A 12,560-nucleotide genomic window follows, 5' to 3' on the forward strand; every position below is an offset into this window, starting at 1 on the left:
GGAGGGGCTGGTATGGGGCACTGGCTTGGGGGCCACCTCCAGCCACAGCTGGACACCAGATCTGCATTTGGAAAGAGGAGGCCAAGCAATGGCCCCTTGCAAAACTCAGTGTTTGCCTGGGAGTCCCACATCCCTCTTTGTATTCCCCTTTGGGTTACAAAGGTTTTGGGTTACCCTGAGCAGCACCTTTCTCCTGCTCGTAGTATTGAGAAGGGGAACATGGGGCCATAATCCAGCAAAAACACACCATGGGCAGATCTTACCTTAAACCCAGGTTTGCTCCATAACACGACCCACAGCTGCAGAAGATTTTCCGCTCAAAACATGACCATGGGTAGAGCTCCGGGCGGTGTGGAGATGGAAACGCACCCCTCAGAGGAGGCCAAGTTACTTATTATTTATTTCATAATTATTTCTTGTAGAGGTCATTTGCAGAGCTTATTTAAGCTTCCTCTCTCAGCTGGGGGAGATAAGGTGAGGACTATTCTGGATACAGTCAAAATTAGCACTGTTATTTGTATTCTTGTGCCCCGAGAGCAAATTAGCTGGTACTTTAAAAAATTCCCAACAGTCATATCATGCCACTCCTTTCACTTCGCCTTTGTTGTCCCATGCCAGAGACAAGCTTAGCTCCATTTCTAGTTTGGCTGCTCTGAAAACCCACAAGAAATCCTGATCTGGTGAGCACAACTCCTTTTACGGCTGAAGAATGCCCTCAGGCACTCCCATACAGCTCCATGGGCTCCCAAATGTCCCCCAAATCGGCCACAAACAGGGTAAGAAAAGCACAAAAAAGAAAAAAAAAAAAAACAACAAAAAAACCCCACCCAAACCCAACAAAAAACTCCAGTCATCCAGTAAAATTGCTTTTATTTCTGTAATTTCATAAGTATAAAACAAATCAGCCCAATATTGTGTGAACAGAGTGGATTGTATGGATTTGACCACAAGGAGCCTTCCCACATCTTCACAGCACACCTGGCTATTTACAGTTGGACAAAGGACACGATTTAGGAAGCAGTAATTTAGTGGAAAAATATCTCTCATATAATAAAATAGGAAACCTTGTTTCTTTCAGTTCTACCCCTCAGATAACACCCTCCCGCCCCCCCAGGATATAATATTTTACTTTTTGCTATGAAGCACAAACTCAGATTTCTCAATTTGGCTGTTCAGGCATCTCATATTAAAAAAAATAAATCAGCATATTCCCAGACTGAAGCCACTAAGGGCACCCGCAGCAGCTCAGCGGTCGCCCTCCTCTTGGTCCCAAGCACCCAGACTGACCCAGCAGCATCCCCGGTTTGGACACCAGCGGCAGTACCTGTGTTCCCATCACTCCAGGTGCACACAGATTTAGGCTCATTCAATGCCCCACTCATACCAAAAGCTGAATGGCACCAAGACGACAGGCCCAGGGAGCACAACTCACCCTCTGTGTCCTCTTCCTCGCTGCAGCCCTGTAAACCCTAACCCAAACTGTGCTATGCAAGCTCTGCATGGGCTGAAGCCCTTCTCCTTCGTCCCAAAAACCTGACCCAAAACCTTTGTCCCAAAATCCTCCCTACTGGGGACAAGCCCTGCCAGAAAGTGCCACTGCAGAGATGGGGGGGGGAAGCCCAGGTGGGACTGAACAGGGACAACTGAATCTCTGGCATCTTTTATACAAGGTGATAGCCATGCCAGGTATGGACCAAAAAGCTCAGTAAGCCTTGGGAGTTGGTACAGGGGAACTCCTGCGTGTTTGAGTTTCAGGAGTAACGTGATCCCACGGTCACTGAACCTCATGAACATCTCCCACCAACTGGGAGAGCATTAGCCCTGCACAAGAGTTATTTGATGAGTGTTGTGGAGCAGGACCATGCCTGGGAAGCAGCACCATGGATCTGACATACTAAAGAGGGACCAAAAATTGCTGCCGAATTGCCCTAGTGCTCCTCTGGCTACTTCTGCCATGCACACCATGACTCCACTTCAGTCCCAGATTTGTTGCTGTCACAGGAACGCAGTCCCCCAGCCCCTGTAGTAAAGCCTGTCCCTCCTACCCCTGACTTCTCCAGTGCCTGGTGGTACCATCCAGCCCTGGCTGAGCACAGCGTCAGAAACACACGTACGTCTTCACAGTGCCAAAGGCTCAAGCACACAAATCAAAAACCTCATCCAGACCCTGAGCCATACAGTGGCCACATGACAGAAATAAAACATAGGTTGCAGTACTTTGCTTTGAAGAGTATCTCTCTTCTTCCTTTTTCAACATGCCTCCCGACAGGATCACGCACCACAGGGGAAAGAGCTCATCCAGTAACTGGCCTCCATGACGTGACAGCCCAAAACAGCGCAAAAGACTTGTCCCAGCGGCTGCCCAAAGCTGGCCCCCGGGTGCTCACTTCAGGGACACGGGACCGTCGCCTCCCACCTTGGCTGTAACCCAGCACAGTGCCCGGCCCCTGAGAAAGGAGTATAAAGTGCTTGCGGACAGCCCCGTGCTGCCATGCTGGTGCGTGCTCCGCTGTGCATCTCACATCGCTGCTCCCCTGCACGGGGGAGGATCTGTCACAGCAGCCCAGCGATGCTGAAGGTCTTGCTGGAAAGACCTAAGTTTTATTTTAAAACTTTGAATATGCCAGGCAGCACCATCAAAATAAAACTAAAAAGGAAATAATTCCTAAACTCTCTTGTCAAAAAAGCAAGGATCCCAGAGGCTTTGCCCCTAAGCTGCCTTTTTTAACAAGCTCTTGGGCAAAACAGCCACCCGGTGTCCATCTCCCTTGTATTGCACAGAGTTGGATGCCTCGGTAAGACACAAGGCCTGATCCCAAAGCAACGGTCTGAGCTCTGGGATCTCCAAGTTTGCACAAGAACATGCTCCAGCCTGTAAAAGCACCCAGCACGCTGCTGGTGGCACACATGCAATAAATAACTACTCCATGACTTGTCCTGACCCTTCACCAAAGCATAAAGGAAAAACAATTAGATCTATGGATATTTTTCTACTTCATTAAAATATTTGAGCTATAAGACCCTGTAATCAAAAAGCACGGAATGAAACCTGTATTCCAAGTAATGAAAGGATGGGGGGAAAGAGAGAGACATGGTCAACCATTCAGAAGGGGAAATAGGGGTGTGTCAAAATGGTCCCTCCTAGCAATGGGGGTGCCTGCCCAGGTAGCCTTACTGCAGGTTTCCTGCATTATTTTTCAGGTAGATCTAGAGGCTTACAATGTAAAGGCAAATGCCATTTGCTGCTGCTGGGAAGAACGAGCCTTTGGCTGGGACACAGCTGCGGTTTCTTGCCTGCGATCGCTTGGGTTTTGGTAACTCACAATTGCAACCCAACGACTGCACGGAGAGACCAACACTGCCCAGGCTTGCAGCAGTGTGCTATCTCCTCAGCAATAAAAGAACAGAAACTCAGCATCTCTATCAACAAATACAAACTCGGCATCTCTTCACACAGCCTTTCGCTTAGTGGGTTCAGAGGGTGCCTGGTACAACCACCCCCAGCTCTCTGCTGTCAGGTGAGACTAAGGAAAATGTACCAGCAGGAATTTAAGAGCGAGTTAAAATTTCATTATTTCATCTCTGCTCTGAAACAGAGCGTTTACTTTTTCTCCTTTTAAGTGTCCTTACATTAGAGACTCCCATCCATTATTCAGTACTCATTAGTTGGACCTTTTCACAAGAAATTCTTCCACACCCATATATATTTGGGTAAAATTAAGAATCCTACGCCAGACCTTAAGCCCAGGGAAATCAGTTTAACTCGGGTGGTGCAATACAGAGTGGATGGGCCACGCAGGTCCCCACAGGCACGATGGACCGAGGCCACCATGTCCCACCGAGATGCCATCGGGCAGCTGAAAGCCCTGCTAGACCCTGCGAATGGGGCTGGGATGCTCTGAATCAGGACCAGCCTCTCCCAAACTGGTTTTCAGCCTCAGGGAAACACAGAAGTCACTGAGTCACTGGATTAAATTCCCACTGGCTCTTTCCCGGCACAGAGACCTGGAGATGATCTGTACTAAAAGAAGGTGAAGTCTACCCTTTCAGGGAAGGGCAAATCACGTGTCTACAGCGTTAGTCTTCCTGAAGCCTTATTTTGAATGCTTAAGCAGTACCTGGGTCATGCCCTGGTCCTCTGTGCCAGGGCGAGTCCCATCCACAGTGAAAATCTTTAAAGAGGAATTGGTTGCCCCACGGGATCACCAATTAAATCAATTATATATAACACATTTGAAAAATAAAACTTCAAGACAAAGTATAATATTAAAAAAAAAATCAGCAACAACCTTCTAACCACAGAGTATCTATAAAGATCTGTTTAAAGAGCTCCATATTAAAATTCCTTGAATACATTATATATTAAATACAGTAACAACATTTCATGCAAGGTTTTCTGTACAATTAAATCAGCTCAGTAGTATAACAATTCTGTACATTCCCATTGGTCTGGGGGCTCTGCTCATCTTCAATGCTGGTGATGGAGAAAAGAAAGGAAGGATGGTATTTGGCACCTACTGTAGTGAGGAAGAATAGCTCTTGCCCAGGTGAAAGAGAAACAGAAAAGCACCGGAAACTTTTAAGAGGCAAAAAGTAAAAGAAAAAAAAAAACAATAAAACACCAGTGAAGGAGCAAAATGCTATCCAAATCCCTGGCTCTAGTGCTGTTGCTGGAATTTAAGAGAGAGGAAAGATATAGGGTCTGGCTAACTAAATATCATCAGGACGGATCATAGGCAAACGTTAAGGAAAACAGGAGGGAGGATTTGGAGAGCTGGAGAAGAAATCACCCAGTATCAGCTCCTCAGCTGATGCAGCTCAATGGAGAAAGATCAGTTTACTGGATCCCAAAATCCACTCCTGATCCACAAACTCTCGCTGCAGCCTGTGTCACTCCTGCTGCAGAAAAAACCCAAGAGAATAAAATAAAGTTGGTGCCTTATAAAAAGGGATGCCACAACAAACACTGCTCACAGAGAAGGACTACGTTATGTACAGCATACATTCATTCCTGTCTCGAAGGCAGATCACTGGTGTCAAGGATGCCCTGTGCAAGACAGCAGTGTCCTCCAAGGCAGAGGACATGAACTCGTGGACATGCTTCCAAGGACTTAAGGTCTACTCCTGCTAGGGAAATAGTTAAAAACCAACTGAGTACAGAAAGCGTGACCAGGAGTGAGCAGCAGACATGAGGAATGCAAAGTCAGTCATCCCCATGCTTTGCTTTACGTGGTTGCCCCTGCGAGGAAGATGGCTATGGCTTAGAGTGCGGATGGGATCTAACAAGATGTCGGACGGAGGAGAAGAGACAAGACCATGTCGCACTTTGGTGTCGGATGAGCCTGAGAAGGTGCAGAGCTTTCCACATCACAGGGATCAAACAGGACAGTGTGATAAATATGGAGAACTTCACCGTCCACCGCGTGCACCCGGCATTGACATATTAACAGATGTCCACGAGCTCCACACCACCAGTGGTCACACCTTGAAGCTGTTTTCAGCTGCTGCAGTGCCCACGGGCACTGTGGCCACCGGAGCAGAGCACAGCACTGCAGTGATGGGCCCACCAACACAGCAGACGTCATCGAGGGTCGGCGACCCCCAACCCACAGCGCCCTCACCTCCCTCCCCTGCCCACCCACCACCAAGCGTTTCCCAGCCCCACGAGCTGCCCTTGCGCATCCCGCCCCGCTGGGGGACGCAGCCTCCCGCCCACACTCAGCATATTGCCTAAAATCCCGACTCCCCGCCTTGATCTCCCATGAAAGACGCCTTGCCTGAGCTCAACCCGTCAGGGTGAAAATTGGAAAGAGGGTCTCAAATTTTGCAGGAACAAATCACCAAGGAACCACGTTACAACGACCCAGGTCCACACAGCTCTGTCCCCAAACCCTACACCAGCTGTCCAGTAATTGCACTCTTATGTACAGGAAAAAGAAAGCTACGAAACAAAACAAAATCAGTATTTTTCTTTTCAACGATTCACCCGCATTTGTCTGATAGTCGGACACATGCATGTCCTGCTGGCTTCTAGCGATGGTCATGCATGCAAGACTTCAGTCCGAGTTACAAGTTAGGGATCCTTTAGTTAGGAGTGTTTCCTTTGTATCATTCATTTCTTGTCCTCTTGTCCTGGAATGAAGGGGAAAAAGAGAAGAAAAAGTATTGGTGAGTGTTCAGAAGCGAACTAGCTCCCTGCTTTTGTTCTCAAGCGAGGTTGCTCCCGGGTCAATCCCGTCTGCGCAGAGCTGGCCCGACTGCAGCCGCTGCAGCTCAGGGTGCACCAGGAGGAGGATGCTGGTCCCTGGGTGAGGAAGGGCTCAGCACACTCAGCCTGCAAGAGGTAGGAAGAGGGATGAGTCGGAGCCGTGCAGGCAGGAACAGCAGGAAGGTGAAGAGGCAGGGATCCCTTGTTACTGCTCCTAACGAGAGCATCAGGGAGCAACCCGGGGAAAGGCAGTGGTGCAGAGAGGAGGAAGCCCTGTCCCTGCCACAGCCAGGTGGATGGATATTGCTCTGTGAGCTGACGCCACTTGCACACACTCTCTCTGTATATATATGTGCATATATTTACATCCATTTATACCTCTGGAACAACTAGCAAGGACCAATCTACCCATTGCAGTCGCTTCTCCCCACCCTACTGATGGATGGAGTCAGACGTGGAAGGTAACAGGCAACATGTGGCCCAAAGGAAAATTACTGTGTTCAGCTTGAACTCAGTGTGAGCAGCCTTGAAATTTCTGCCAGAGCTTGGCTCACACCAACTAGATCCCCAGTTTTCAAGGAGTCACCAGCAGCGTCTCCGGGTCCCCCAAGGCAGCAGCTACTCTTCAGCACAGGGTGGGAAAGACCCTGCTGGCAGCTCTGTCTGCCCACAGCACACAAGAGTTTTTCTAAAAAAAAAACAACCCACAAGGCAGCACTTTCTGAGAAGAGTTAGAAAAAAAAAATCACTTATCTTAAATCTTTCAGCCCTATTTCTCTATCTTTCAGCACTGCACACACCACCAAACACATCTTGCAGAGGACCACTGTTACTGTGCTCTTGATAAATAGGGGTCCTGCCTGGGGTTACCAGCGAGGCTCAGAGCCTGCGCTGCCAACCCTGGTGCTGACAAGCTTCCAGGGGAATTAATAACTAACAGAAGGAGGAGAGAGAAAAAACTTTTTCGCAACTTCTGCCAAATTTTCTTCCCAGTGCTGGCTGGAGAGCCCAGCCCTCATGTCCTGAAATAAAATTGATTGATGCAACGGCAGCATCCCTCTGGACGACTTCTGCACCACAGGCTTCAGAGCAAAGCAGGGATGCTGGCGACTGCAGTGTAATAAACCCCATTGCAATGGTCAAAATTCATCTCCCCCACGTTCAGGGGTGCCTCTCCAGCAATTCCGGCAGTTAAACAGTCCTTACCGGGTAACACAATGGCGGTTATTTGCCAGGCACAGCGCTTCCCCTAAATGCTTGACCCTGTGGTTGTGCAAACAGGGGGGCGGCCCTGCCATACGGTGGATGGGGACAGGAAGGGGACGTGGCTGCAGCACCAACAGCGAGAATTCAACCACAGCAGATGCTATTCAAAATGTTACTCTTAGGCCTCTAAGTAACGCCCCCAGCACAGCGAGTCGGGTGTTTCCATGCGAACTCCAGTCAGCCAAGGGTCCGGCGCCCACTTCGCTTTAATAGGATGCAGGTCCCTACACGCCAGCATCTGGCTCTCCTCTCCGCACACTGGTCCCAGGAGCAGGGGGGATGCAGGGACCTCTTTGCAGGATTGATGGGGTGGCCACGATCCAGCTGGATCCTGCCTCACACCAAGTTTCTCAGGCTTGTCACAGCCCTTCAACTCTTGCTAACCTGCAACCGAGCAATGCGAGCTCATTTCCTACAAGATACGCTCCCCACCAGGACAGCTGAGGCTTTTGGGGAGTTTTTCCTTATTGATTTTGACTCTCCTCTTGACAGGCTCCCGTAAAAGGTGATGCTGGAGGGATGCAGACTCCAGCTGCCAGCCCAAACCGTGAATCGCTGCCTCTGCTGAGGGAAACCCTGCAGCCCTCGCAGTTCTGAAAATTGCACATCTCCCCCATTGCACCAGGGCACCCTGAGCTTCAGCCGCGACCCTGGACCCCAGGAGAAAACCGAAAGCGAAATCCTCCTCCCAGAGCAGCAGCACCGAGAGCTTCCCTCTGCTCTTACGTTTCTAAAGCATGGCGCACACACACCCACCCCAGAAAAATAACCGGGGGGGGGGGCGGGGGGGGGAGAGGGGGCAGGGAACAAAAACCAAGGCAGCAGAGCTGTAGAATCCTGTCTGGAGAGATTCCGGCAGCAGAAGGTGCGGTGCCGCTCTCCTTCAGAGCATCCCACAGCTCAAGCAAACAACTTGGCCCATGGGGACGCATTCCTCCCGCGGCGCCAGCGCCCAGCCAAGGTAGCTCCGTGCAGAGATTACCCTACAAGGGCAGCCACGGCCACGGGCACTCGCTCCCAGCTCTCCACTGTGCTGGGGAGAGGGACGCCTGCCTCCTCCACAGGGAAAGCGGGCGGCTGCAGAGTGAACCCCTGGCAGGGTTCAGGGGCTGCCCTAGTCCCCAGGTGCGGGTGCACAGGGGAGATGAGGGTGAGTGGCTCTTTTTCACTACGTGCTGGAGGGTTTTTTGTGATGGGACACAGAGACTTTGGTCCCTGCAGACTTTGGGCTGTCTCGGAGGGATGCGGAGCCCTGGCTGGTCCTGACAGGGAATGCGATGCCCTTGCCACTGCACAGCCACCTCTGCCAGCTGCTCTCCTCTGGAAGGATGTTAAAGCATAGAGCTGACACGGACTTTGCAGATAAGAGGCCAAATCTCCCCTGGCAGCAGGGATGCTCAGCCAAGGGTGCAATCTCACCTAGACATCAGCTGCGGTGGCAGGAGGCTGCAGAGCACAGTGCCACTCACCAGGGAGCAGAGAGGTACCTGCTGGGGACAGGTACCCAGCGCTGTGGCCACCACCTCGCAGCTCCTGCAAAACGGCCCAGGGGCTGCTCTCCTCAATGGGCGTAAGGACAAACGGCTGCATAAACGCTAATCTGCCACAAAACACACCGAGACAATTCTTGTGCATCAAAACTTCTGATCTTCATTGGTGCTGTTGCTGTCGGGGCAGTTGCGTGGCTGTGTTGCGGAAAGCACCCGCTGCTGGACTCACCCCTGTTTTTACCATGGCATGGGTGAGAAAGCGTGAAGCCTGAGCACCCAGGCAGGGCCTGCTGCTTAACGTGCTGAAAACGAGTAAAAACACCATGGTGGCAACACTAACACCTGCGATGGGTTTGCTTCAAGATGGTGAAGATGAGGAATCCCAGGGATGGTGCCAGGAAGGCTGGATGGGAGCAGGGTGGCTGTGGCAGCAGGCTGACAGTGCACAGAGGGGCACGAGCACTGGTGTTCTCTCTGTCCTATCTGGATTTTATATGCTTTGGAACCACTCAGAAAGGAGACTTCTGCAAGGTCTTGCCACAGATGCCTGGAAACTTCCCTCCTGCATGCCACAGGGCTCAAAGAAATACACTTAAATGTATAAAGGATGGCAAATATTAAAAATACTAGGGCAAGAGGGCCTTCAGGACAGTCAGCCCTCGTGAGCCTGCCAGCACGTATCTGTGATGGGCACCTGAGTGGGTCTTGGAGACATCTCCATGGCCAGAACAGCTGCAGGTCCCACCGAGCCAACCTAGCTCAGCCATGCACTTGCATTGTATCCAAAACTGAGACAGCAGAAACCTCAGAGGGGCCAGAGATGGATGCAGGCAGTGATACATGCAAGGCATGCAAGACAAAGGCTAGGAGTGACCGGGATGATGATGAGAGGAATGTAAAGCACTGAGACCACGGTGAAAACTGAAAAGTCTCAGCTTTCTGCCGCTTCAAGGACAAGGAAAATGCAGCATAATGGAAACACAACTTATCTAAATCTGATCAAAGGAGAAACTTTTCCATGCAAAACCTGAATCAGCAGAACTCACAGCTATACATTTGCATCCTTCAACTGAACACCCTTGGCCATCCCTCAGATTTTGGCCTCAGAAGGTCTCATGCCTTGCAGAGACCAAGCAGTAGCCTGGCCCCTGACCAAAACTACCACACAAATGGCTGCTTCATGGGCTTTTTAGACCTTATTTTGAAGCAAATCACAGAGGCCAGCGTTGGAAAGGAGTCCCTGTCCAGGTATGGAGAGTCCCTTGGCTCCATTATCAGCCGGTTTTCCAAGCCACATTCACCCAGACATTGTGCGAGCAGCTCCCCACCACACATAAGCAAGACTTTGGAGGAAGCACGGAAGTATGACACTTGAGGATGAGACACGTAAGAAAGCCAACCCTTGCTCTGGAGTCCTGCAGGTTTTCAACTGGTGCTCCCCATTCCACGTGTGTCTTACTGTCCTGAGAATGCCTGGTAAAAAAAACAAAAAATCACAATACCACATTTAAAAGTGGCTTTTGGAGGGTTTCTGTCTGCTTTTCAAAGCCCCGAGGAATTTGGAAGATGCAGGATTTCAATTATTTCTTTCAAATGTGATGATTTAAGCATGATTTTGCCCCATAGCCATGACTGAATAGCTGTATGGGACACCCTTGCTGGATGAGACACAGAGCAACCCGCGAGCATCAGCAACATCGTGACCATGGGGATGAGGATGGCTCAGAGGATCCAGCATGCTGGGAGCATGGCATGGGAGGAGAAAACACTCTGAGCTGGTATGATGGGTCTCAAAAGGGTCATATGCCAGAAACCCTGCTGTGCTCAGAGCTGTGCTGGCAGAGCTGAAGAAGAGCCCATCCTCCAACAGTGCTGAGTTTTTACAGAGAAATGCAAAGTGTGGGGGAAAGACAGACTCATCCTCACATCACAGATGGTGAAGCAACAACCAAGGGCATGCATGGGATGCAACAGCCAGGAATTAAACCAGCTCTCCTACACCCCAGCCCAGTGCCACAGGCTTGTAATCATACGATAAGACAGACCTGGGTGATGCAAAGCACCTATCGGTCTGTTGAGAGATGCAACAATTAAACGAAAATTAGCTAGAAACAATTTCTATCCGGGCTGCGAAAAATTGAAGCCCCTGCACCTCCACTTCACAGCAGAGGCTTCACTGAGCACTCGCTGTGGTTATGCATCAGCTCGCTGCAGAAAGAAAAGCGGACGCGAGCACCCCCAGAGCACTGGGACCCAGTAATGGGGAGTGCAACCAGTTTGTGATCGTTTCCTGCTAGCAACAATTTCCCATCCCATATTTCCAGCTTTGTGCATGGTTCTGCTCCACAAGAAACCAAACAGAACTGTTACGATGCCCCAGATTCCTCCCTGCCAGAGCTGGACAGACCTGCCTTCAGCCCTGAGAGGCAAGAGTGGCTTTGCGCAGTTTTCTTGGGTCATTTATTAAAGGGTGAAGGTAAAAGGAGGAGCTTGCTAGGATGCTGGTTGCCTAAGGGGTGGAAAAGGTTTGAGCAGGGTGATGCTGTGGAAAGACATCCAGTCCCCACGCTCAAGTTGCTCATCTGCCCCCCAGGGCCACCAAATCTTCCTCAGGCAAGGACGGCGTCTCTCCTGCCCTTTTTCTCCCCGCTATCACTGTCAGAGCAAACACACCCTAAAAAAAAAAAAAAGAATAAAACCTGTTTTCCTGGAGAGCGGCCAGCCCTGTGGCAGGCACAGCACCGCTCAGCAGCCACGGCCCCACAGCCGCTGTGGGGAAACCTGCAGGTTCAACTCAGCAGCGAGATATCACCCACAGCACCATCTTTTGCAAGAAATGAAAGAAAAGATATCATCTCTTTGGAGGGCTGCCTAAACACATGCTGTGATTTACAGCACGCAGCCCAGGAGCACACGGGAACCGCTGCCACGGTGTCACTGGAGCTGCTCCTCCGCTGCATGTGCCACAGGACGGATCTTAAGAAGTGCTGGCCAAGGGCAATCCCATCATAAACAGTTTATATGGCGCTCAACTCTTGTCTGATCTTAACGCAGAGGTAGCAAACACAAGATAAGGATGGCCATAGACGGGTGGAAGGTTGCAGGGGAAAGGAATGATTCCTGTTAGAAACCAGTATTTGATTTGTTTTGCTTTGTAAGGGAAGGGATCCAGTACCCAGAGGTTTGAGTGGAGCGGGATAAACACATGTGGCAGATTTATCGAGTACTCCAGCTCCTGAGGAAGTATTTCAAGCACATGTAAGAACGAACTGCTCTGCCTGGCATGGTCCCCGGGAAGGAAGGGAGTAGGAAAAAAAAGTCATTTTTTCACAGCAAAGGTGGATGAACATGCAAGTGGAGGAGGTAAGCGAGGTGTCCACAAAGCCCAAGCAAAGCGCCATGGAGCGAACATAACCCAGCGCGGTGCAGACCATGCTCACCGTCCAAGTGGTTGCGGGAAAGGTACTTGAGTCCTTCGTCCAGCAGGATAACAGGCAGGGAGATTTTCATTACAACCACCCACTGCGGCCAGCTCAGGGGGGTTACCTGGAAGATGAGCTGCAAGGCGGAAAGGATTGGACATGTCAGTAGGGAAG

The 12,560-nt window shown here is 50.5% G+C and overlaps 1 protein-coding gene across 5 annotated transcripts in view; it reads right to left on the reverse strand.

Moving 5' to 3' along the window:
* Positions 1-853: 853 nt before the first annotated feature.
* The window catches only part of ATP2A3 (ATPase sarcoplasmic/endoplasmic reticulum Ca2+ transporting 3), a 60,062-nt gene continuing 48,355 nt past the window's right edge, over positions 854-12,560 (reverse strand). Inside the window, exons 20-22 of one of the 5 annotated variants that reach the window (XM_064468313.1) lie at positions 12,405-12,522; positions 10,365-10,437; positions 854-6,132 (exon numbers count right to left, since the gene is read on the reverse strand). In XM_064468313.1, the coding sequence (XP_064324383.1) occupies positions 6,057-6,132; positions 10,365-10,437; positions 12,405-12,522 (267 nt within the window). In that variant the 3' untranslated portion in view covers positions 854-6,056. Of the gene's footprint in view, positions 6,133-8,910; positions 11,639-12,404; positions 12,523-12,560 lie in introns of those variants that run through there. The other 4 variants (XM_064468316.1, XM_064468312.1, XM_064468317.1 and 1 more) reach the window with 4 other exon arrangements.

The sequence above is a fragment of the Phalacrocorax carbo genome, chromosome 17 (genome assembly GCF_963921805.1).
Source record: "Phalacrocorax carbo chromosome 17, bPhaCar2.1, whole genome shotgun sequence".
Taxonomy (NCBI): Eukaryota; Metazoa; Chordata; class Aves; order Suliformes; family Phalacrocoracidae; genus Phalacrocorax; species Phalacrocorax carbo.